Genomic DNA, 24,891 nt, shown 5'->3' on the forward strand with positions numbered 1-24,891 from the left:
CTCAATTCCCTCAACTCCCAGGAACACCTGTTTTCCCCAGGTAACAAACCCCAGGCACCAGAGGAAGCTCCACCTGGTGGGTGAGAAGACTTTGCTCATATCACGGTGATTCGAGAACAGTCCTTCAGACAGGCAAGTCTCCAAAAGCCACAGTGATTACTCCCACCGACCATCTGCCCATACCTCACCTACCTCAGCAATTTATTTCCACTGAATTAGGCTTTAATGTTTTGTCCTAAGTCTTTACCATAATTTAATACAAGAAAGAGTGATAGAAAAACCAAATCTCTGTCTACTGTAAATTTGTTTGAGGAATATTATTTATTGTTACTCAGTGTCCTCTGTAAAAGGCCCCATGTGATACATTCTATTAAGAATTTAGTGCCAGAAAATAAATGGTCTCTTCTGAGGAAATAATATGTTAAAAAGAATTAGCTACCCCATTAACTCCCTTTCGTAAGCACAGCGCAAAACTTGATGTTTAATCATATAACTCATCCAGAGACAGTAGTTTGCTTTAGCACTTCCTGAAAGCCTTCTTTAAAAAGTACCAGATGAAGTTCCACATGAGAAGTCTGAAGTACTTTCTGTCTCACAAGGTTTTCATGAGCTTCAAGTGCCAGAATATATGCAAGAGCATTTTTAATTTATAAACTGTCATCTAGAGATAAATACTGTTATAAACCGCAAATTACAATGTATCCAAAATAACATTAGATAAAATGACCAGACAAAAACTGCAAGGATATCAACGATTAATAAACCTGCTAAAATGAGGTTAGCAATGTTCCCTTAGTGGTCAAGGACGTACTCTTAAAAAAATCAAACTCCATGACAGTCCTCAGTGATTCACTAGGGCTGCTTCAGAAAAATCAGATTTACCTTTAAAAAACAAAACTGGGGAAAGACGAGTTAGCTACTTACAGCAGTGATTATTGGAAAACTGACCACAGCACTGAGAGAGTGGTTAGCTATGAACCAACAGCAGGTAGCTATTGCCCAAAGAGCTCCTGACAGGAAACCTGAAACACACACAAACAGTGCACACTTACAAGCCACGTTCCTCTCCTGAAAAATCCATGCTCTAGATACAGCAGGAATATTAAGTTGCTCATATCAACGCATTCCCATTGACATTGTCGGCCAACATGGATTTTTGAGCTGTGTTTTACGATAATTTTGGAAACCAAGTCATTTTTTTTTTTTGCTCTTGATGGCTGTGGGTATAATTATCAATTTTTTCACTTTCTTGACATTAAATAAAATACCCAATGTTGTGGTTGAGGTAAAGATTGGGTAGTGGAGAAGGACCAAGGGACGATACTGGATCTGAGCATGCTCTGTGAACACCATTTATGCTAAACTATAAACATAAAGATGCTTAGAGCTAAGGGGGAAAAAAAAGCCTCCTAGAATTTGAAAGAAAATACCAGATATAAATTTCAGGATAGTTTAGCTAAGTGTTCGGTACATATCTTATCATTTTTTATAATGGTATAGCAGCACACATTGACTTTACTGAATCAGGTATTCAAAATGAATCTCTGACATATATTTTATTTTGTTCTTAAAAAAAGTTTGCTTGTGGACTTATGTCCCAAATTGCATTATGGCAAACTCCGAAATAAGTGAGAAATTATATGTATTTTTTACCACCAATGCCGAATGGATTAAGCCCAAAGCATGCACATTCAACATATGCTTTTTTCAAACTCTAAAACGGCTTCTTATTATTTTTCAGAGAAAATGTTTGTTGACCTAAGTGGCTACAAATTTCTATTCGTTGACACTTTAAAAAAAATAGTCATAGGACTCTGACTTTTAATAAACATCCTGAGGTAATGAAGAAGAAAAAATAAAGTCTGATGGTCAATTTACAAGATATTCTGGTGTAGGAAACCAGCGGGTCTTAGATTCACTGCTCAAGTTTCAGGTTCTGTGATGACTAGTATTTCATATCCAGTTTCATGGCTTTTAAATCCTTCATATTTAGTTGTGAGTTGGGTCAAAGCAATTAGGGAATGAACATATACAGACACACACACACAGGATGGCTTGGTTTCCAGACGACAATTAATCAAACTAAGTGAGTGTAGTCTCACAGAGTAAGATTTTTTATAGTAAATATTCTTACCTGGCAAGACTGCTTCAGGATATAGCTTAGGGTTATTTTTCATGGCTATACAGTAGGCGAAAAAGTAGACTGTACTCGTAAGAAAGATGCCGCTGAAGTGTGCAAAAACATAGTCTAAATCTGAAAATACAGGTTATAAAACTCTCAAATGTGTCATTCACTTCAAATATATTTAAGGTTCTAATAATAAAACAAATCCACCAAAATTAACCTTAAAAGTAAACAGTCATTAATTATATTTTATTATCCTAGTTTTCTACATGCTGTGTATATGGAATTAAATTAACATATTTAAAACTTAGAAATATGAAGTGGTCAATTAGTTATTATAATCAAGTCTAAAAGACTTTTTTATGATTATCTTGGAAAGATAAATAAGAAACTATAAACATTATGTGAATATGATCTTCTTTTTAAGAATTGTATTCAGACTGGGGTGCCTAGGTGGCTCAGTCTGTTAAGCATCTGACTCTTGATTTTGGCTCCCATCATGACCTCATGGTACATGAGACTGAGCCCTGCATTGGGCTCTATGTTGAGAGTGCGGAGTCTGCTTGGGATTCTCTCTCTCCCTGTCTCTGTGTGCCCCTCCCCTGCTCACACAGTGCTCTCTTTCTGTCTCTTTTAAAATAAATAAACATTAAAAAAAGAATAGTATTCAGACTTAATTTTATCAATGGCTATAGCAAATCTCCAGGTAGACTGTATTTGGGGGGTGTGTGTGAAAAAATTATGGGAGTGCTAATTTTATATGGTGACGAATTTGGAGACCAGCATCTCTGTTGCAGATGATGTTATATGGAAGGATATTCAGGAAGTTATCCCAAAGAGAGTTTTATTCAATTGTTTATTATAAATCTCATTACATTATGGTGGCCCAATATCTGAGAAACTGCAGTTCCACTGATTGTTTGATTAGGTTGTACTCTAGTCATACAGACGGGTGTACTATAACTTATTGGCTGGGAAGGCCACATTGGATGTTCCTCTCAACTAAAATTTTGACAAAGATGAGCGGCCATGTTTAAGGAGAAAAGCTTGAACATCAAAGAGTTTGTCTATTCTTCTAAAATCTTAGACCCTACTTCTGGATCAACACATCTATGGACCACCACAAGAGGCAACATAACACAGTTTTTAAAAGCACAGACCACCTGGGTGGGATCTTCAATCCACTACTTGCTAACTTTGAGACTCAGACAAATTACCTAATCTCTCTCTTAGTTTTCTTAACTGCAAAACAAGGATAATAATGGCATCTAACCCAAAGGTTGCTATGAGGGTCAACTGAGTTATTATTGTAATGTGCTTGGAACAGTGTCTAGCACAGTTCACGTACTACTTATGTGTTCGTTAAATAAATGAAATAAAAAATTATACCTCCCTAGGATTATTTTTGAATAAATTGGAATAAGGTGTATTCCTACCAGACTACATTCAAATTGTCATAGGATAGATCCCTAAGAATTGATTGTACTATTTACATAAAGAGATTGTTGAGTACATTGTTTATTATGTCCCAGGACCAAGAACAACTGTACTCCTGGGTAATTAGTTCTTTTTATCTTGCATTCACTGATTTGTGGGACTGATCTGATTTCCCTTGTGTCTGTAAGAAACCTTAGAGCCAAATTTATGGTTCATTTCTAGCCAGTGTACAGATGTGTCACAGAGTTTAGACTCATTCCTGGTTCCATTTTATCTTTTCACTCTTTTTTCTCCTTCTCTTTTAATTTATCCTATGTTACTCTATTTTTATTGTTTTTTTTTCCTTTACAAATGAAAAGAATAAAAACACCAAAAGTATTGTATAAAGTCTTAATAAAAAAGACAGAAGTTAGTAAAAGATTTGAGTGGTGTTCATGGGGCTGAATATAAAAAGGAAGGAAGAAACAACGGTCTTCCTTCCTCACTCTATCCACTCAATTAACGTTGTTCAAATACCAGCTTTTTTTATCAGTCTTTCCCTCATGACTTTTGCCCTTCAAATTTTTCCCTTATCTGAACATAGATCACATTCATTTTCAGTACCATCTAATTTAGAACTTGATTACCCACAATCTCATTCTTTTATGATTTCATTGATGGAAACTATGCTGTAACATAATGATAGGACTTCTGCAGTAGACACCCTTTCATCTCCTGATGAGTCTGTACAAGGTTATTTCATATAGTGTTAAGTTTATACCAGAGAGACTAATTCTATCACTGGAAACTGAGATAACTTGGGAGCCTATGTTGGGCTTTTCAATGCACAACTTTATGCTTTAAAAACAATATCCTCTAACGAGGCTATACTTTGACCTTTATTTCATTTTAAAGTGATATGTACCGAACTTCAGTTTTTTTTTTTTTTTTTTTTTTAAGAGGAGAAGAGTACATATTTTCCCAGAGATTAACTAACTGGAAAATAATCGCTAAATCTTACTATAAAGCCAGGAACCATGTGTTAACATCCAAGTAGCTGATATAAATCCTGACTAAAGTTGATTATATTTATATTTGATGATCATGTGAAAATACTCAAACAGTCCTTTATTGCTTTTAATCTTTAGTGACCGTTTACAATGAAAAATATCAAATCTATGTGCCAGGATTTACTACATAATCACATTCTTTTTATATTCTTAAGTAGAAAAACAGGTATGGAGTTTATTTATAAAGTAAAATAATGTTTTACTCTTACCATACTGGCTTGCCCCTGTGTATATGCTATCATTTCTTTTGCTGTGGTCCTTTATATAAATGATTGGCACAAACGTAGACCCGTAGAGTATTCCAGATATCACTGCAAGACTGCAGCCCCTTAAAAAACAAATACATCACTGCTAATCTTGGCCCACAGCAGTATTTCTGACAAACACACAAATGGAATCATAATGAAAGCATGCTTCAGAGTATAAATCACAAGCAGTTAAGCAGAAATCACTCATCTATCTCAAGCAACATGACTGTCAAAAGTCAAAGAAATACCCTGCAGGGTCAGAGCAGCATCAGGGCACAGACTGAAGCTTTGGCCCCCCACTGTTTAATAGTGGACGTACACAATTTACAGAAGTTATAATGGATTATCATTGCAAATTGTCATTACATAGATAGGACGATTGTCATCATAATAAACTTGGCTCTCTAAATATGAACGATTTGTGAACTGATGCTATGCCCTCTGCTTCTTTTTTAACCAATAACACCCAGCACAGGGCTAGGATAGACAAAATACTAAATGCATGCTTGTTCAAAACAATGATGGAAATCCACAGACTTGCCTATGTCAACTATGCCTTAGTCAACTATGGCACGGTCAAGAAATGCTGATTTAATAAAATAATTTGGATATTTGCAATAAGACATTACTTTTTGTAAAAAGAGAATATTTCATCTTAGCACAGGGTTCATGTTGACTCCTCAGACTTGGGCCTTATTCACATGAAGCAAGTATTCCCAATAATCTTAAGGAGAGATGATTAATATTTTGGAAAAATCCCTTTAAGTTAATACAAAGGATAATGGCATGAAACAGGAAAGTTTTAGGCAAAAAAAAAAAAAAAAAACCCAAAACCAAACAAACAACAAAGCCAAACAAACAAAAACCAAACCCATTTCTTTCCAAGCTTAAAAACATATTCTTAAAGTTTATTTTAATAGGTGCTCACAGGGCCAATCCGCTCTATCCACACTGGAAATCCCTGTGTCCTGGTGAAGCCTGGAGCACATAGTCCTGAAAGGGGTATCCCAGGCACAGACTGGACTAATAGATCAGGTGTAGCCCATCATGAGACAATCAAAAATGGTCAGAGAAAGACAGGTATCACATGATTTCACTCATATGTAGAATTTGGGAAACTTAGCAGATGATCATAGGGGAAGGGAAGGAAAAACAGAGAGAGAGGCAAACCACGAGAGACTCTTAAATATAGAGAACAAACTGAGGGTTGATGGGGGTGGGGGGCTAAATGGTGACGGGCATTAAGGAGGGCACTTATTGGAAGGAGCACTGGGTGTCATATGTATGTGATGAATCACTGGGTTCAACTCCTTAAGCCAAGACTACACTGTATGTTAACTAACTTGAGAATTAAAAAATAAATATACATTAAAAATGGTTTTCTTAACAATCCCTTAAGAAGGGAGAAACTTTGTGAAAAAATGTGATTTTTTTGAGAGACCGGTTTTACTTTGAAGCAAAAACAGCAACATGTTCATCTTCCAAAGCTTATTTGTGAGCTCATTCTTTCATTCACTCAATTGATTTAAACATTCATCGAGCATTTGTTATGCACCAGGCACTGCCTCTTTCCCACTGTGAGAATAGTGTACATACTAACAGAGGAAATGCTTTATATTCTTCAAGTGCTTATGTGTGTCACCACAGAAGGTCCAAAACAGTCATTGACTGTAAATTGCAAGCTATATGCTTACACATTTTCACATTTCTCTGCAAATCCAAAAATGTCCCACAAGAAACTCTAAAACACAGGGCTGATGGTAAGCCAAACTCTCTCAGTCTTTATGATAGTGGGGGGTAGAAATACATGGACCCAGAGTATACTACTATATTTGAAAATGAATATCTTGAGATTATAAAATCGTCTAGCACATGAGTGTAGGGACTTCCAGCGAACGGCAGGCCTCCTGGGCAGTGCAGTATTAGAGAAGTGTATTGCCTAATTCGACTGTGATTGCTGAGAGCATATCGGTCACTCTGTGCTGTGGCCTATATTACCTCTTTTACTTTAGGCACAAAATTGCTGCAAAATGAGATTGCTTTAGTCAGCTTCTTATTGGCCAGAGATACTGCACTAGCTTAAGAATTCCATGAAACACTAGATCAAGGACCTCTGTACCTAAAAACTCAGCAGAGGACAAGAAGGTCTCTCCACCATCAAACTACAGGAGTCAGAGCTTATGTTACCATTTTCTTCTTGAACTCAGATGAGTATCACTTCACTCCAGTAACCCTTGCTTTACCCAATATGAAAGAGAATAACGGAACCTCTTCTTACACTATGCGCTGTTGCAGTGTAGAGAGTTTATCCACCCAGGAATAGTCACGACAGGGATCTTGAATTTTGTTGATCACCTATTGAAAATATTGGCATGAACCAAAACAAAAACAGCACTCCTTGATAATCACATTGGTGGCAAAAAGATTTTCAGTGTTTTTCTCTTCTTTCCCAAACATACTTTAAAATATGAACAATTGACATCATGCATTCTGATTCTGTGGATATCTCCAGACTCAATTGTTTCTGATTCTGTTCCTCTTTCTTTCAGAATGGTTTGGCAGTTGGCAACTTCTCTGTTTAAATTTTTTCAGTTTAATACATGGCTACTTTGATACACCTATCAAAAGTAACAGAAGTTAACAATGCTTGTGTTTCTTTTGCATATTTTAGTAATCTGTTAAAAAAATTAGAACCAAGGAAAACTCAGACTCTTCTATGGAATACCTAAGATTGATAGGCAGTTTTCTTAGTTTTTGTTTTGTTTTTTTTAACTGAATTACTTAATAAAACATGTCCAGCCATGTTTCATGATTAGGTTAATATTCTGAGTCAATAAAAATTATAGGCAAATTTATAATATTTATAATATTGAATATGATCATCTTTGCCTTTTGGCTAAAGTTTACTTGATGTAATACTCTTACTGCTCTTGTAAGAGATAAGAAGTAAGATTTGAATTCTTTGTCATGTGTTAAGTCAAGTTTCCTTTGGCAATACTGCTTTCTTTTGTGATGAGGAGTTCATAATGTATGGTTGTGTAATACCCAATCATGCTGCTTATGTATCTTTACACTTGGTTTGCTCATATCCCTCCATCTTGCTTAGGAAAATCTAAGGCAGTTAGCCTACAATTTATCTTGTACCAGGTGGCATTTCTTTTCTCGTTCTCTCCCTTGGCTTGAAGAGTAGTTTGAAGATTCAGGAGGTATCCGAATCCATAGGGTAGGCAAGGAACATGGAAATGCTCCTTCACTCAGTCGCAATTTGTCCCTTCTCTCTGTGACATTTTCCAGAATAGAGATGTCTATGGGTTAGCAAATCTCTTTCCCTTATACTTCAGCTAAATATTAGTTAACTTTTTCAACCTAAGGGTTCAGTCACCTTATTTGATGAGGGTTTTGATAGGGGAAGAGGGAAGAGAGAAGAAAATGTTAATTTTGAAGTAAGGAGTACAGGGAGCACCCTCAGGGAGGCAGTACGTCAGTGGGGGCGTGGGATTCCAGTTTCAGAGGGCATCTGGACAGCAATGGAGCCATGGCAGCTAAGAGAGATACTTGAAATAGAAAGGACTAGAGCCTGGGCTCATGGCAATGGGGGTTAGCCCTGAAGTCATTTCTGTGTATGTGGTCACTGGCACCTGCCTTCTGTCAGGTCTCTTATAGATGTTGTCCCTATTTAATCTAGATTTGCTACTCCAGACTCATTTAGGTTCTTCAAACTCAACCAGTGATTTGTTACATATTTCTTGTCTTTATCTTTGAGTGGAAAAGGATGTGGTGAAAAGAGAAAAAGGAAGAAAATCAAGTCCTACTCCAACTTCCCTATGACTTGATTTATCCTTTCACTGGCTGCCTTTGATCTATTTCCCACTACTCTCTCAGGGCTTTACTTTCAGACCTCCTTCCTCTCTCTTACTAAAGTAACTTTCACATTCTTCTTCAGCCTTTAGGGTCTTATTACAGAAATCCTTAAGCCATTCCAAAATATGGGCTTGTTTATACATCTCCTAGTTGGGATCTACCAATAATAGATAGAAGTAGGTCTCTGTGATTGGTGAAAAGATTTCCTGTGGCAATCTTGATGGATCGCTACCTAGACCTAACTATAATAAATATGTAATATGAAAACATATTTTAGACAGCCCGGATGAAGGAAAAAAAGAACTACTTTCCCATTTGTGTTTCAAATCTATGCACTTTCCTTTTACCTTAATTTTATGTTTCAAATCATATGGTTTTTCATATTCTACTCACATGCTCTGTCATTAACGGTGTGGTGTCCACAGAACTCGTGCTGCTTGGTATTTCGCTTTTGATGAACAAAAATATGAAAGCACTGTAACAAAAGTAAATTTTAGTGATGGTTATCATAAGCCTGGTTCATATCAAACTGCCTGCATTTTATGAGAAAACAGCTTAAATCTAGTCCTGACGATATGATTACTTCCAAACTGCCTCTTCAGTGGCCCTGTCATTTCTCTAGAACCGCCATTCTCTTTGGCATCTCTTATTGTCCTTAATGGCAACAAGTTAGAGGCTTAACTTATAAGATTTCCCCTCAAATCAGATTTTTCTCTTGATTCTATTGTTTCAGCCAATAGCTGCATCTTTCTTTTAATTCTTACTTAACTCTGGAATCACATGGTAAAAAATTACCTTGAATGAAAACCACCTTGAATGACTATTTTGCACCTATGATGCCAACAAAACCCTAAAAGTTTAAGAGCATCCTCAGGTGTACAGACAATAGAAGACAGATAACCACTGATGTGAGTGCAGAACTATACAACCCCCACTGAGGAGACTCTGGGGCCCTAGAACACGGTACATCCACACTCAGGTGAGGCCACCTTCATGGTTACACAATGGGATGCTACATGGCTACAAAAAAAGAAATGAGGCTGACCTCTGTGCTCTGATATGAAAAGATCTCCAGAGTATATTTTAAGAAATAAAACACACACACATAAGCCTGATGATTTTTTCCCATTTAGCATTCTCTCATAATGCATTGTCTATTCACGTCCAGTATCTTTGTAACAAATGTTTCACTTAACATTGACTTTTGAACCATGCAAATAGGTTAAAATGTGTTAAAATACTGAATGAACTTCAGAAAATTGACACCTTTGGTATACTTTTGGCATTCCTTTAAAAATTTTTTTTTATGTTATTATTTATTTATTTATTTATTTATTTACTTTTGAGTGAGAGACAGAGTGCAAGTAGGGGAGGGGCAGACAGAGAGGGAGACACAGAATTCGAAGCAGGCTCCAGGCTCTGAGCTGTCAGCACAGTGCCTGATGTGGGGCTTGAACTCATGGACCGTGAGATCATGACTTGAGGTGAAGTCCGATGTTTAACCGATTGAGCCACCCAGATGCCCCTTGGCATTCCTTTTAAAAACATGCTTGCATTGTTCAAAAGTTAAGACCAGATAAGCTTTCAAAGTACATATGATGCTGAAATAGTGTAGGTAGCTAAGTGCACAATAGTGCATATAATGTGTTATTCTTTAAATACAAATTAACATTTCTTAGTTTCCTTAGTTCAGTCTCTCACATGCTTTAAAATCTTGAATGGTTCCATATTCTTTTCTATTGCAAATTTAACTTTCCTTTTTCCTCTCTGCATTATGTTCCTTACAACCTACTTGACATAGTTCTCCGCATGGACTTTCATCCCTGACCGGTCCCTGTTTCAGCTTCTCTTTCACCCTCTCCAACCACCTGCTCCTGCTTGTGTTTCTTCCTTAGCTAGACACACCATGAACTCCCCTTTTCTTATCCAAACTAAAGAAGAATTGAAGTGCTGAACTTGAGAAGAACCCTCCTCCCTCTCAGCTCAGTCCTCACAGAATCTTCCTCTTCTCTGAATCCCCACAACACTAAGGATAGTCATCACGTAATCCAGACCATTTACAAGTCGTTGTAAACTTTTTTCTCTACAGGTTTTCTAATTCAATGGAAGATATGATATCCTTCAAAGTTCTCAAAGTACTTAACACTCAGTAAAAATGAATGCATAAAACCTAATTAAATGTGTATTTCTTAAACATGTGCTTCCATACATGTTAATTTGCAAAGCTATCATTAGACATTTCAACTGCATTTTCCTCACAAAGTTACAGTAAAAACCCTCTACTTTGTATCAACCAGTGTGTCTTCGTAATAACAATACAGGATGGTAGAAATACTTGAAGGGTACCAATGTTTCTTCAAACAACTGTACGACTAGGCAACAAATCCGTTAGCCTCTCTGACCCTCAGCTTTTTTTTATCTAAGGAAATGGGGATGTACCCCCTTTTTCATCTAAGGAAATGGGGGTGTACCCACTTAATTCTTTATAGAAAAGAATTCATAAAATTTTCAGTGTACTTTTTGGAATATGGTAAAATCTCAAAACAGGTTAGTAAATAGTCTATTGGATGGAAGAGGGAGTTTTGAGCATGAGAAAAAAAAAATCAAGACTAAGCAATCAGTGGTTCTTAGCTTGTGTGAGCAGTGTTTGTCATAACATAGGTAAGTCATCTCGATTAGATCAAGAGGGGGTACAGGGCACTATATTAAGACAAGGTAATGACATTTAATTTATGTATGTGAACATAAAACCAAATAGATCACAAGGTCTTTTGGGCTACAGACTTACAGAACTTGGTACAGTGTGTCAGACACAAAGTTTCACGATAAAGTCTATGAACATTGTCAAAAGCATGGGAAAAAAATCAGTATGTTTTACCTAGGGGTGCTTCTCTAAATTTTCAACCTTTCCAGTCCCCCTAGATTTGTGACCCTATACATCTTACTATTAGTAAAACTGGTGTATTTGTTTTTACACTCACAACTGAATTCAACAAACCTTTACTGAGCAGCTATTAAGTGTCAAGCACTGTGGCAAAGTCTAATGGTGATGGTGGGAGAGATGGTATAACAGAAATGAACAGACTTTGCCCTTCAGGATCTCGAAGTTCAAGGATAAAGGAACTGTATGAATAATATAAAACAGACCCTTAAAATTTCCGTAATAGAAGAAATACAAAATGCAGTGGAAGTTTAGGAATGATTCATTCGAATTAGGAAGAAATCAAGAAAACAACACATAAGATGGAAAATCCCCATTGATGTGTAAGGGTGGCCACAGAGGCTGAGGAAAGGGTCTTAGGGCTGAGGGAAATGTCTGCAGCATGTTGTGCTAAATAATCCTGACTCAATGACTTGACGATACAGGGACAAGGCTGATCTAAGAAGAAGGGTTGAATCTGTAACTGTGGAGGACATGCCAGATTAAGGAGACAGATTTATTCTGAATCTAATGGGGAGTCTTCCAAGGTTCTTAACCAGAAGAATGATGACTGATTTGATAGCAGTTACGAGCAAGTTAATCCGGCAAGAGGAAAAACTGGAATTAGGGAAAGTCGATGTGAGAGATTTTTATAATCATACATAGGTGGATATATCATAGGGAATAGGTGGAAAGGAGAGGAAGAGCCTGTGAAACATTAAGACAAAAATTTGCAGCAGGATTAGATACAGGATGGGGTATGAAAGGAAAAAAACTCAAGATGACTAAGGTTTTGAATTTGAATAACTGTGGCTAATACATTCTGCAAGAGGGGAAACACAGGAAGAGGAAAGAGTCTGCAGGGAAGGGTAGAAAAAGAAAAGCAATTCTGACTGCGAAATACTGAAGGCAGAAAGAAAAGAACTAAAAGTCTAGTGTTTGTGGAATGCTGACCATGTGCCTGACCCACCAGGGTCCTCTTCCGTGCCTTATCTCACTTCAGATTGGGTGCGAGGTGCCTGGGGGGCATCTATGTAGAGATAGAGATGTATAGCTTGGTCCGTAGTTAGATATAAGGACTGTGGCTCTGAAGAAAAGTAATGGCCAGAAACAAAAATTGGATTTCCTCACAACACGACTCTCCAGGATAAGCAAGTTAAGTGAGAAAAAAACGGGGAACAGACTCAAGGATAATCCAAAGCATTTTTTAATTGGAAAGGACATCTGCTTTTTTATGAACTCTGACTTCTGGATCTTCATTAAAGTTTAAGAGAACATTGTTTCTTAGTTTCAGCTCTACTCCCATCACCCACCCTTGTATATTCTCTCCTGAACCATGGATACTAGAAGGCTGAAAACTGTATCTTCCCAAACTGTATTAGCAGTTAGGTTTGCCAAGGGGAGGCATACAGATAGGCTTAAAGGTTGGGGGAAGCCATTTTGTTTTGATGGTGGCTCTGGTGGTTTCAGGAGCAGTGGTAACTCGGGGCAGAGGTAACCGTATTGATTGGAGAGTGAGCCCCAGGGCTTTGGGAAGAGCCCCTTCTCCTTCTGCTTCACTGGGCCTTATCACAATTTTGTAAAAAAATTCCCTATGTGAAACCCTCTGCTGTTTAAAATGCACAGAGTGGTTTTGGTTGTAGAACCTGACTGATACTTACCTTACATATAGAAAAAATGTAAGGTTAGAAATAATCTAACCAATCCTTTAAAAACTGGACTGTATGGACAATAGGAGCAATGGCTTCAGTTTTAAAAAGAAAAGCAATATCCCAAACAAACGTGACTGCATTCCAAATTTCCTTATACTGGCCATGAAACTCCAAGATTTTTCAGTGGATGCCCTTTGAACAAACTGATTTAACTGAGTTAAAATGATGAAATGAAAGTTTCCAGAAGGGCTGCTTGGTTAAGAAACATAGAAGGGAGCTGGAATGCACAGCAGGAAGAGAGCATTACATTTCTGTACCACAGAAATTCAAGCTTCAAACCAAGCTGCGTGATTCCCCAGGTGCACTGACTAGTTTCCCACAGAGCTGAACAACACATGCCCACGGGGAAAACAGTAATTGAACATGAACTAGTTATTAGTAAAAGTATGATTATTATAATAAAAATTACCCAATTTATAGAGGATTAGCCATGTGTCTAGCAATATACAAAGCACATAACATATTTCTATTCATTTCCTCTTCAAAATATCTGACAAAGCTGGCACAATTATTATCCTCACTTTAACACCAGATGAAGAAACCAAGGCTTGGAGAAATTAAGAGATTCGCCCAAGGTCATACGTGTAGAAGTGGTGGAACATGATAATTTGCAATTTTAGAGAATGTGCACTTTCTAAAGAAAGAAGAAACATGGAGAGAAACAATGCCTGACGGACTGAGTAAATTGGCCTGAAATTACCATTAAGTCAAACCTAAGGCCCGCTGCATTACAATTTGGGGGTGTAAAGAAATTGTTTTTGAGAGAGATATTCAAAGCTAGTATGCTGTATGAATTGTACAAAATACATAAAATCACCTCTAGCCAAAAATGTCAGGAATCTGCTATTTTAGAATAATCTATGTTATTTCTTCTCCAATTGGCCTGGAACCACTCTCTTAGGCAACATTTCAATGACAAAGAGATTGTTCCTGAATGTGGCTGGGGAAAAGCCATCATTGCAGGAGGAAGAGAAATATAGTGTTCTGTCCCTGAAGAATAAAAAAGTACTAAAATCTTTCCAGGCAGTGCCATCCATTATGTGAAGCACTGACAGGGTATATAAATGGAGTCGAGAAAGGAAAGGGGACTGAATTTAAGGTGACCTAATTCCTGTTGGAGTTTTATTGATTGACCACTGCCATATAGAGATTTAAAGTCATTTTCATCCTCATTCATATAGTGCATACCACTAGATACAGATACATCCAAAAATACATATTTATATGAGTATGTGTTTTCATACATGAGACAGTAGTTATCTAACTGGGGTAAGAAGAAGAGATTAGGTGGCAGGAATGTGGAAACTCGGTGGCAAAGAATAAGCAACTGATGCTAAGAGGAGAGAATCAATGGCTATTCCAGGGGCATCATAACATTTATTAATATAGTATTTAAAAAAAATTTTAATGTTTGTTTATTTTTGAGAGAGAGAGCAACAGAGTGTGAGCGGGGGAGGGGCAGAGAGAGAGGGAGACAAAGAATCTGAAGGAGGCTCCAGGCTCTGAGCTGTCAGCACAGAGCCCGACGCGGGGCTCGAACCCATGAACCGTGAGATCATGACCTGAGCTGAAGTCGGACGCTTAACTGACTGAGCCACCCAGGCACACCTATATAGTATTTTTCAGTTTGCAAAATAATGTGCCATTTGATTCTAATTCATGAGCTATGTACTGTGATTTTTCTAAAAAGTCACAGATAATGAAAATGAGCTTCAAAGCAGCTGATTTTCCTGAAGTCTCAGAGCTTTTGAGAACTAAAACAGGGCCTGTGACCCCAGACCTGACCCTTTTTGTCCTCAAAATATGTGAACGTAGATAAAGAATCTGAGGACAAATCATGTCACTTTTATGAAACACAGGCTTAAAAAAATGTAAACACACTGAGATCTCTGAAAGATATTCTAGATGTCTGGAAGAACAGTTAAATTAGAAATGACTGTATACCTTACTACCGATAATCCAGCTCCAATGTAATTTAGCACTGGTTTTGACACTTCTTCTGCATCCATTCCAAACCAGCCAAACCTAGAATTGAGAAAGTTACATCACATTTTTTTGAAAATGTGTTCATCATAGTGTTTAAGAGCATGGACTCAGGGTCAGATTCTTGGATTCAAATCCTAAATCCCTTTCTTACTAACTGTGACTTGAATAAGTTAACTATGTTTACTGTGCTCAATTCCCCATGTTTAAAATGGGGTACCCATATGGTAGGTATAATTATTATACATACACCTTCCTTCATATGAAGATTCAATGAGTTAGTATATGTAAAATTGGATGTTCTTTTCTTATTAAGACTAAGGAAGAAGGAAGACAAAATAAATGATTGAGTAATTGAATGCCGATCCATTGGCTGCAATTTTGTATAGGGTTTATTGAAACAGACTTTTTTTTTCAATATATGAAATTTATTGTCAAATTGTTTTCCATACAACACCCAGTGCTCATCCCAAAATGTGCCCTCCTCAATACCCATCACCCACCCTCCCCTCCCTCCTACCCCCCATCAACCCTCAATTTGTTCTCAGTTTTTATGAAACAGACTTTTAAATAACTGCTTGGTTAAAGATCACTCCTTTTTGGCATCACCTTAATTTTTTTTTTTTTTTTCATGGCTTGACTTTATAGCGATGATTACCAACAATCACTGTGAACCATTCAGGGCAAGAGTGAAAGAGGCAATAACAAAAAGCAAAAGAAAATAGCACTTGTAAGGTTGGAGGTCAGTTTGTTTTGTTATTACTGAGGTTGTTATAATACTTTGCGAGGGAAGAGGAGAACAAAAAGTGAGGTAAGGGTGACATCCTCCCTTCTTCTTCTTTTTTTTAAGTTTATTTATTTATTTTGGGAGAGAGAGAGAGAGAGAGAGAGAATTCCAAGCAGGCTCTGCACTGTCAGCACACAGCCCGATGTGGGGCTTGAACTCACAAACCGTGAGATTATAACCTGAGCTGAAACCAAGAGTCGGACTCTTAACCGACTGAGTCACCCAGGCACCCTGACATCTTCCCTTCTACTTGTCTTCCCAAACTCCACTTAAGTGCTCATTTTAATGCTTAACAAGGGCAGCACAAATAGAACTTTCTATGATGATGGGGCACTTCTACTGGTGCACTGTATACCAGGGTAATTTCTAGCCATATATGGCTATTGAGCTCTTGGTATATGGGTAGTGTGGCTGTGAAACTGAATGTTTAATTTTATGAAATTTTAATTAATTTAACTTTGAATATAAATGGACACATATGGCTTCTGGTGACCCTGTTGGACCTCTCTGGAGCTGAGGTTGGCATACTTTTTGCTAAAGGGCCAGAGAGTAAACACTTTAGGTTTGGGAGCCAGATTGTCTCTTGTGAGCCAGACCGTCTACTCAATTCTACCACTATAGTGTAAAAGCAGTCATAGACAAAATGTAAATGGATGGGTTTGTTTGTGTTACAAGAAAACTTTATTTATAAAAATGGCTGGTTTGGTGACCCTGACCCAGGCTCTAGAAAGAAGATATGCTTTAAGACTAGAAGGCCTGGATTTGAAGCATATCTTATTCATTCTGTGATATTCAGCAGGTTATTCAACCTCTTTGGTAGCTCTCTAATAAGGTAGTGCTTACCTCATCTTTGTAAAAATGAGAGGAGAATGATGCACATAATGTATCCAGCAAATTGTCACACACAAAAAAGGGAAAATAAACACCAGTTCCCTTCCTCTCTTCCTTTTTCTGTTCTAAGGAGACAATTCTTTACTATATCTTAACCAATATCTAGACCAGATATTAGAACTTAGAGCAAAGAATAATTATAAGTAGCATATTTTATGTGTATGTCTTACCAGCTATAATCTCTGTGAGGTTAAGAACCATTATTCCTCTCAGCTAGCCCAATCCCTACGACTTGTCTTACATGAGTGTAGAGAATCTTACAGAAATTGTTTTCTGTTACCTTGAGCTTGCCCAGCCAGTTAAGGCATTAAAAGATCCCCAGATTAATATTCCAAGGCCTAAACCAATGGTTTTGATAATTGGGACAACAGCAATATTCCCTGTAGATGTAACATACAGAAAAAAATATGTTATTTCTAATAGAAAAAAATACATTTACAAATTGAATTAGTTTTTAACTTCAACTGAAGCTTATGAGATTTTGACAAATTTAGTAAAGTACAATTCCTTACTTTTTAAATAAAATAACTACATTTTTGGCATTGAACTCATGGTTATGATTGCTAAAAGAAATAAACATAAGACAAAAGCTTACAAAGAAAAATATTAAATTAGCTCTTTGCCTAGTAGCACCAATGCTTTTTATCCTTAACATAGGTCTCTATTCTGTAACTTTTTGCAGAAGCTGTAATGATAAAATTAGTGTCAACAGTAAAATTAGTCTTAGACTTGAACCAGGGCCACCACTGGTAGAAGTTTCTGGCCCAATATGGCCCCAGACTTTGCTCTTCCATGCTCACTGACTTGTCTTTTGGAATCCTGCATTCATTGCTTTGTGCTCTGGAAGGTCACTCAAGGCCAAATGCATGATTGTTTTTTTTTTTTTTTTTTTTTTTTTTTTATAATTCTTAACCTTTCAGCAGTCTGGCTTCAGTCCTGCAATCGCCTTTTAAAAGGTTTCCTCTCGTAACTTCCAAGATGCCTTCATTTCCTGATCCCCTCCTCTCTCTCTCTTTAGCTCTTTCACTGTTTGCTCTCTCTCGGCATATTTTCTGGATTTAGATGCCCCTTAAGTATTTTCCCCTGAACACATTCTTCTTCTTGCTATATTCTTCTTTGGGTACTTGACCTAATTTCAGGATTTCAGCTGTGAGTTAGAGACACATAGTCCCAGTGGTATTGTTCTAGCCTGGACTTTCTCCAGAGTTTTAGTGCTATGCTCCCACCACTATGAGAGGCCTCCAACCAGAAGTCCTCCACTGTGGGAATGTCGGTAACTTCAGACTCAAAAGGTCCTAAGCTGAACTATCCTTTTTCTTTTTGGACACATACCTGTCTGTATTTTCAGCACTCATGTCAATGGTACCACCACCCTCCTCATCACCTATAATAAAATCCCTACATCATCACTCGTTGCTCCCTTTCCTCAACTCCCCATATCCATTCAGTTACTATGACCTATTTCATCCACATCTGCAACATTTCTCAAATTATAGCCCTCTCCACTGAATCCCAAAGGAAACTGCTGGGTGATTATAAATACTATAGTTGTGATAAAGATCTGGAGGATAGATGGATGCTTTCTCTCTTGCCCTCTCCCCATTAAACATAATAAACATGATCATGTGAATGGAAATTTAAAAGTGAACTCTTTTGTCCTCCAACTCATGAACTTCACTAAATCATTTAATTCTGCAGAGACTCAAAATAAGTGGGTACCCAATACATTGTTAGCATTTTAGAAATTATTTGCTTTTAATCAAATTAACCCCTGAAGAGCCTTGATACTTTGAATTCGTTTTGCCAAATGGAATAGAAATCTCCTGGGATGTATTTATATTAATGGAAGAAAACCATCTTGACTGTCCAAGCACAGGTACACATTCTTATATAGTTTCAGGAATTGATAAAGCAACAGAAGGAATATTTTTGCTTTTATTTTTTTGCCAGTACTTTTGAAATGATAATGTGTGCCTGTTTGCCTACATTTAAGGACAAATCTTAAAAATATATATTAGTAGAGACTACTATTAAAAAATATTTTCTGATAAACATAGAGAAAAAAAGGCTGGAGCACTTAAACTAATATATGAGTTATGCTTGAATAGATAGGGAACAACTGAAATATGTTTGCTATAATTGTCTACCAAGAACTAAGAAAGAAATCATTTAGAGGAAAAAAGAAATGCACCCAAAATATTTATGCAGCATCTGAATGAAAGAAACAAAATTAATTTCTAGTATCTATGACTAAGGATTGCTCAGAATTGCTGTTGATGCTATTTTCTTTTACTGTGAATCAGAGTCATTTTGATCGGTATTAAATGATTAAAGAATAAATTATATCATACATTACCTGTTGCCCAAATGCAGCCCCCAACCATTGCAAAAGGCCAAAATTTAGGGCAATGTAGTATCAGATTGACCGCCAGGGCAATCATCCATATGGCAGCACAAAGTACCCACTGGAGAAACATTCCTGGAAATAAGAGAAATTGGTTTCTGTTGTTCAAACTGATTTGAATAAATTTAATGGTTGGAAATATCAAAGAAATATTATTATAGGAATAGCTGCAACTTATCGAATGCCTGTACGTGGGTACTTCGCACATTGAACTTTTACAACTGCTAAGCATCATAATTAACCCTAGTTTGAAGACGGAGAAGATGAATGTGAGATGAAGCAACTTGGCTAAACAGCTAATGGTTTGTAGACCTTGAACTTAAACCTAGGCTGTTGACTCCGAAGCTTACCAAATACAGTGCATTCCTGCCTGAGATTCTTTCGTTTGTTTGTTTGACCTGTTAGATACATTAAGAATTTTCTACCAAAGAGTATTGGCAAGACCAAGTCTATATACCTTTATTCAGATGCTGCGCTTATTGCCACCTCTCACCAAAGCACAGCATTAAGAATTACAGAACAGCATAACAGTAATTTAAACCTTCAGGGATCATTTGTGCCACCCTTGGGATAAAAATAAAGCCATTTATGGCCACACATAGACCTCCTACAGTTAGCGTTGAATGCCTGTGATGAGCCAGACATTACAAACCTGAGAATAAGCGTTCTGGGTCAGGGAATTCTCTTTCTGGGCTCTGGGTTGCCGTTTGCTGCCAGTTATCCGAAGATGACATGGAGATATGAGGCATATCTCTACCTGACGCCTCTGTACCACCAAGGGTTTAGGGATTAAAAGGTTAAAGAAAAAATCTACACTGGAAGAAAGACTAGGGCAGTTATAACTCAGTGTAGTTCCTCTGACTCTAACTGGGGAAGATTTTTGCCTATTTCCATTCAATTTCATGTTGGGGGAGAGAAAAAAAAATGGCTGTTAACCTCTAAGACAAAAAAGGAAGATCGCAGAGATGAGAGGGAACTTCATTTGACAAGTTCTTCATTTCACAAATGAGAAATTGAGAACAAAAGAGCTGATGAGACTTTCCCAGGATCACACAGTTGTTGAGAGACACCTAAAAGCCAGTTCCTCTACCCCTTCAAATATATTTTGTTCTTCTTTTAGTAGTTTCCATTTCCATCCTAACTCCAAACAAAAAGAGAAGAAAGGCTCTGGAAGAAAAAAGATTTGTAATTCTATTGTTTAATTAAGTAACAAGGTCTAAGGAACTGAGGGGATAACACAACTGCTTCCCACCCAGGCGTTCAGTGTAACATCTCCAGTTCTTTCTCCTGGCTACAATACAGGGCATCTGGCAAATATGGGGCGTCTGGGTGGCTCTGTCAGTTAAGCCACCGACTTTGGCTCAGGTCATGACCTCATGGTTCGGTTGGTAGGTTTGAGCCCCATGGAGGGCTCTGTGCTGACAGCTTGGAGCCTAGAGCCTGCTTCGGATTCTGTCTCCCTCTCACTCTCTGCCCCTCCCCCACTTGTGCTCTCTCATTCTCAAAAATAAGTAACTAAATATTAAACAAATAATAAAGGCAAGTAGATTTTTAAAAAAGGAAAAAAAAAAAAACTTGCTTCTCCTTCCCTGAAGTTCACATTACTGTCAAGTCGACTGTCGCGTGCCATGTCTAGAAACACTGAACTATGCAAAGTCATATAGTAAACACTACAGAGTTTTTATGGGGAAAAGGGTACAAAACTCAAGTTTCATCAACGCATATGAAAAGCAAAGACAAGAACCTAATAAAAATGGTAGTACAGTTTTACACCGGCTAAGAGGTGAAGAAATTCACAAGTATTAAAATAAACATGGCACTTTAACTTGAAAAAGACTTGAGGTTTGCTTATAGAAGTGGGCATTGCAAGTGTGGCAGCTTGTGAGCTTTTGTGAAATTGGTGGATGGGGGTTCCTAACACCAGACGTGAACGGGTGTGGTGCTGATGGAGCTGGGGGATGTTGAGGAGTGCGTGCGCAAGTGCATCTTGTGCCTTACCGTGCATCTTTATTCATCTGGGTGCAGTTTTCTGTGTTCACCTAGTGTTGTAGCAGAGTCGAAATCATACCTAAGCACAAAATTCATTTCGTGCTCAAACTGTTCTCTATCATACAAAGCTCGTTTGAAATTCATGTTTTCGAAACACGTGTATATTAGTAGCACTGACTAACTTCCTTTTTTTGTAAACATAAGAGATACGGCTAAAAAGCCTTCCTGATTGATGGTCTCTCTCCTAGCTTTACCGTGACGCACAATCTTAAGATTATCCTATGCTGACTAAATCTCAGGTAAACTGGCATGAGCATTATCAAATGATGTATCTTAAGCGCTATTCATTTGGCACCAGGTACAAGAAAATTGGTAGCCATCATTAAAACAAAAGACCGAAAAAGGGAACTTCACGTTTGAAAAGAATATAAAGTTAGCGTATTAAGGAAAAATAATTACCATCACCAGTATCATATTTTTTGAGTGGTACAAAGTTTGAGCCAAACAAAAGGACAGCCACAGAAGAGGAGATGAAACCAGTGGTTAAGTCTGTTCCATTATTGCTCATGGTTCCAGTACTGCCCAAGAGTGAGCCGGTTCACTTTAGACTTGATGTACTTTTCAAGAGCTCCTGAAATAAAATAAAAGTAAGACAACTAAGAAGTTGTGAATCTGTGAGCAAGTTGTGACTTATATGTGATATTTGTTGAGCTTTTCCAAAGCATGCTAAGATTCCTTCCTCCAAATAAAAAGTTAGGACGTTATGAAACTATGTATTCTGTTTACACTCCATGTTCATTCATCTGTTGTTTTGTTTATTTTACCAACAGATACCTTTTGATCACTAATCTACAATTAAAAAAAAAAAAAACTTTGGGGGCACCTGAGCGGCTCTCAGTAGGTTAAGCGTCTGAATCCTGATTTCAGATCAGTGATGATCTCATGGTTGTGAGATCGAGCCCTAAGTCGGCCTCTGAGATGGGCATGGAGCCTGCTTAAGATTCTCTCTCTCCCTCTGCCCCTTCCCTGTTTACGTTCTCTCGCTCTCTTTCTCTCAAAAACAAAACCCAGGGGTGCCTGGGTGGCTCAGTCGGTTGAGCGGCCGACTTCGGCTCAGGTCATGATCTCACGGTCCGAGAGTTCGGGCCCCGCATCGGGCTCTGTGCTGACAGCTCAGAGCCTGGAGCCTGCTTCAGATTCTGTGTCTCCCTCTCTCTGACCCTCCCCCGTTCATGCTCTGTCTCTCTCTCTGTCTCAAAAATAAACGTTAAAAAGAAAAAAAAAAAAAAAAACCAAAAGAAAAACTTTGTTTTCAGAGCTCGAAAACCTTATTTCTTCCAAAATCTGGAGACAAGTCTTATTATATTATAAAAAAATTTCTCTTGTGTAGGCTGACTAGTAAAATGAAAAGATTTGTGGGCCAGGGCTCAGTTTACTTCAGTTAGTTGTGTGACAATCAAATGAAAGAGCACTTGTGAAGACTTTCAGAACTCTCAGTGCCTCAAAAGCAAATCGGAGCCTGAGGACACATTTAGGTTCTATTGCTGCTACACACTCAGGATCACCTAGAGGCAAAGGCACTTATCAGTAGTGCCCTCAGGGTCTGTATTTGTTTAAGTGATTCATGAAACTTTGTATCTTTCTGACTTAAAAAAAAAAAAAGAACAGATAGAAGAATCCTTTAAAGATCTCTTCAAGAATTTCTTAAGTCTCTTCAAGATTTCCATCCTTGAAGAATCCCTTCAGGAATCTCCTACAGTATAAGATCAACAGTGGTATGATGCAAAATAGCTTCACCTGGTCAGCAGAACTATGTGAGGCAGCTATTCGGCTACCTGTGCAATCTGTTGGCCACTAGCCACATATAGATAGCTGAATTTTCGTTAAAAGGAAGCAAAGAACATTCAGTTCCTTAGCCAAGCTAACTAAATATCAAGTGCTTGATAGCCACAGATAGCCAGTAGTTACCATTCTGGGCAAGGCAGATTATAGAACATTTCCACCATTGCAGAAAGTTCTATTGGACTGCACTGCTAAGCTTATTAATAAGTTCTGGTTCCCTATGATGAAAAGGACCAAAGCCACAAATACCCAAGAATCAGATATTTTTCATAACATTTGGAAAAGGCTATTGAACGTAATTCACCCTTTTAGTTGTCGAGGTCATGTGAGAAAAAAATAACACAAAAAAGTCATTTTATCACAGGAGGTAATCAGTCTTTCCACAATACCATTTTGAAATCACATTTTGCACCTTGACGTTTCGGTTCATCTCACCTGTTTAAGCCCTTTGGAATAGAATTTAAGATAATCCAGCCTTTCTTTTCCTCCAAACTTAATGTTGTGATGACTTCTTGTGGATATGTATGGAATAAAGTATATCTGAAATCGACCTTCCTTGTTATTTTATTTTATAGTGATAATATTTACTTTAAAGGTGTTTCATTTTTCCATCTATTGTTCCTTACGTGTTCTTGCAGAGAATATTAAAAAAAACCCTACCAACAATACATATATATATATATATATATATATATATATATATATATATTCTTTGGCATCATTACGGATACTTTCACTGAAAACAGGGATAGCTTCAAAACTGCTCAATAAATCTTAGTAAGAAAAACATCTATTTGAAATTGTATGTGCTTTCTTAAAACAAACCCAAACAAATGCTGGTAAGACAATCTCTCCCATGGGGATGTAGTTGAGGAAGAGATGTTGAGACATACAGAAACACGGACATAGTAACACTACTTCAATAAAAATAATAGTCTTACTGTGAAGCGCAAAGAAAGTTTTGGCCCTGCAATGGCTTACACGGGCTATTGTTCAAGAGTCAAGCAGGTGGATTGCTGCTAAGATGTCAGCACAGTAATAGGTCAGAGGAACTGGATATCAGGGGGCTGAGAAGACACATGGTTTGGTGTTATCTAAGAAATTAGTTTTTTCCCCCCATTTAAATTGAAACAAAAACAAAACAAAACCTTTACAAGCACACCGATAAGAAAATGCCTAGCTTTCAAAAGTGGCAAATTATTTCAGTGAAAAGATGCCTTTATGAAAGCCTATAGACAGCTCTAAACCTCTTAGGTTTCACTCCAATTGAAATAATTTGAGGAGCTAATCAGAGTGCATGAACTGCATTTTGAGTGCTGAACGAACATTATCAATGTTAATTTATTTAAAGTTATTACCTGCTGATAAATGAAATTTATTGCATACAGCTCTGGTATGTTTCAGAAAGCAAGTGATCTAATTTCAAAGAGGATTGGCAATATGCACTGTCTTTATCTAAATCAATGAAATTTATGTGAAAAGGTAAAGCCACATCACGTTTAGCACATTATTCCCAATTCTTTTTAATGCGGACATGTTGAGTTAACAAGTCTCAAACCACTTTTAAACAAAAGTAGTTTTTAAATGTTTATTTTTCAGGTGTCCTCTGATATTTTATTAAACTACATTCATTCATTTGTATT

The 24,891-nt window shown here is 37.4% G+C and overlaps 1 protein-coding gene across 2 annotated transcripts in view; it reads right to left on the bottom strand.

Annotated features, from left to right (window-relative positions):
* Nucleotides 1–24,891, bottom strand: part of TMEM144 (transmembrane protein 144) — a 90,355-nt gene that overhangs the window by 26,090 nt on the left and 39,374 nt on the right. The window contains exons 1-10 of one of the 2 annotated variants that reach the window (XR_006596622.1): nt 21,866–22,012; nt 20,354–20,584; nt 19,370–19,492; nt 17,294–17,393; nt 15,297–15,377; nt 9,114–9,195; nt 7,138–7,214; nt 4,821–4,939; nt 2,135–2,254; nt 925–1,022 (exon numbers count right to left, since the gene is read on the bottom strand). Coding sequence is in view for 1 of the 2 variants with exons in the window: in XM_011281596.4 (XP_011279898.2) it covers nt 925–1,022; nt 2,135–2,254; nt 4,821–4,939; nt 7,138–7,214; nt 9,114–9,195; nt 15,297–15,377; nt 17,294–17,393; nt 19,370–19,492; nt 21,866–21,974 (909 nt within the window). In the remaining variant the exon portion in view is untranslated. Of the gene's footprint in view, nt 1–924; nt 1,023–2,134; nt 2,255–4,820; nt 4,940–7,137; nt 7,215–9,113; nt 9,196–15,296; nt 15,378–17,293; nt 17,394–19,369; nt 19,493–20,353; nt 20,585–21,865; nt 22,038–24,891 lie in introns of those variants that run through there. The other variant, XM_011281596.4, reaches the window with a different exon arrangement.

Source organism: Felis catus, chromosome B1 (genome assembly GCF_018350175.1).
Source record: "Felis catus isolate Fca126 chromosome B1, F.catus_Fca126_mat1.0, whole genome shotgun sequence".
Lineage (NCBI taxonomy): Eukaryota > Metazoa > Chordata > Mammalia > Carnivora > Felidae > Felis > Felis catus.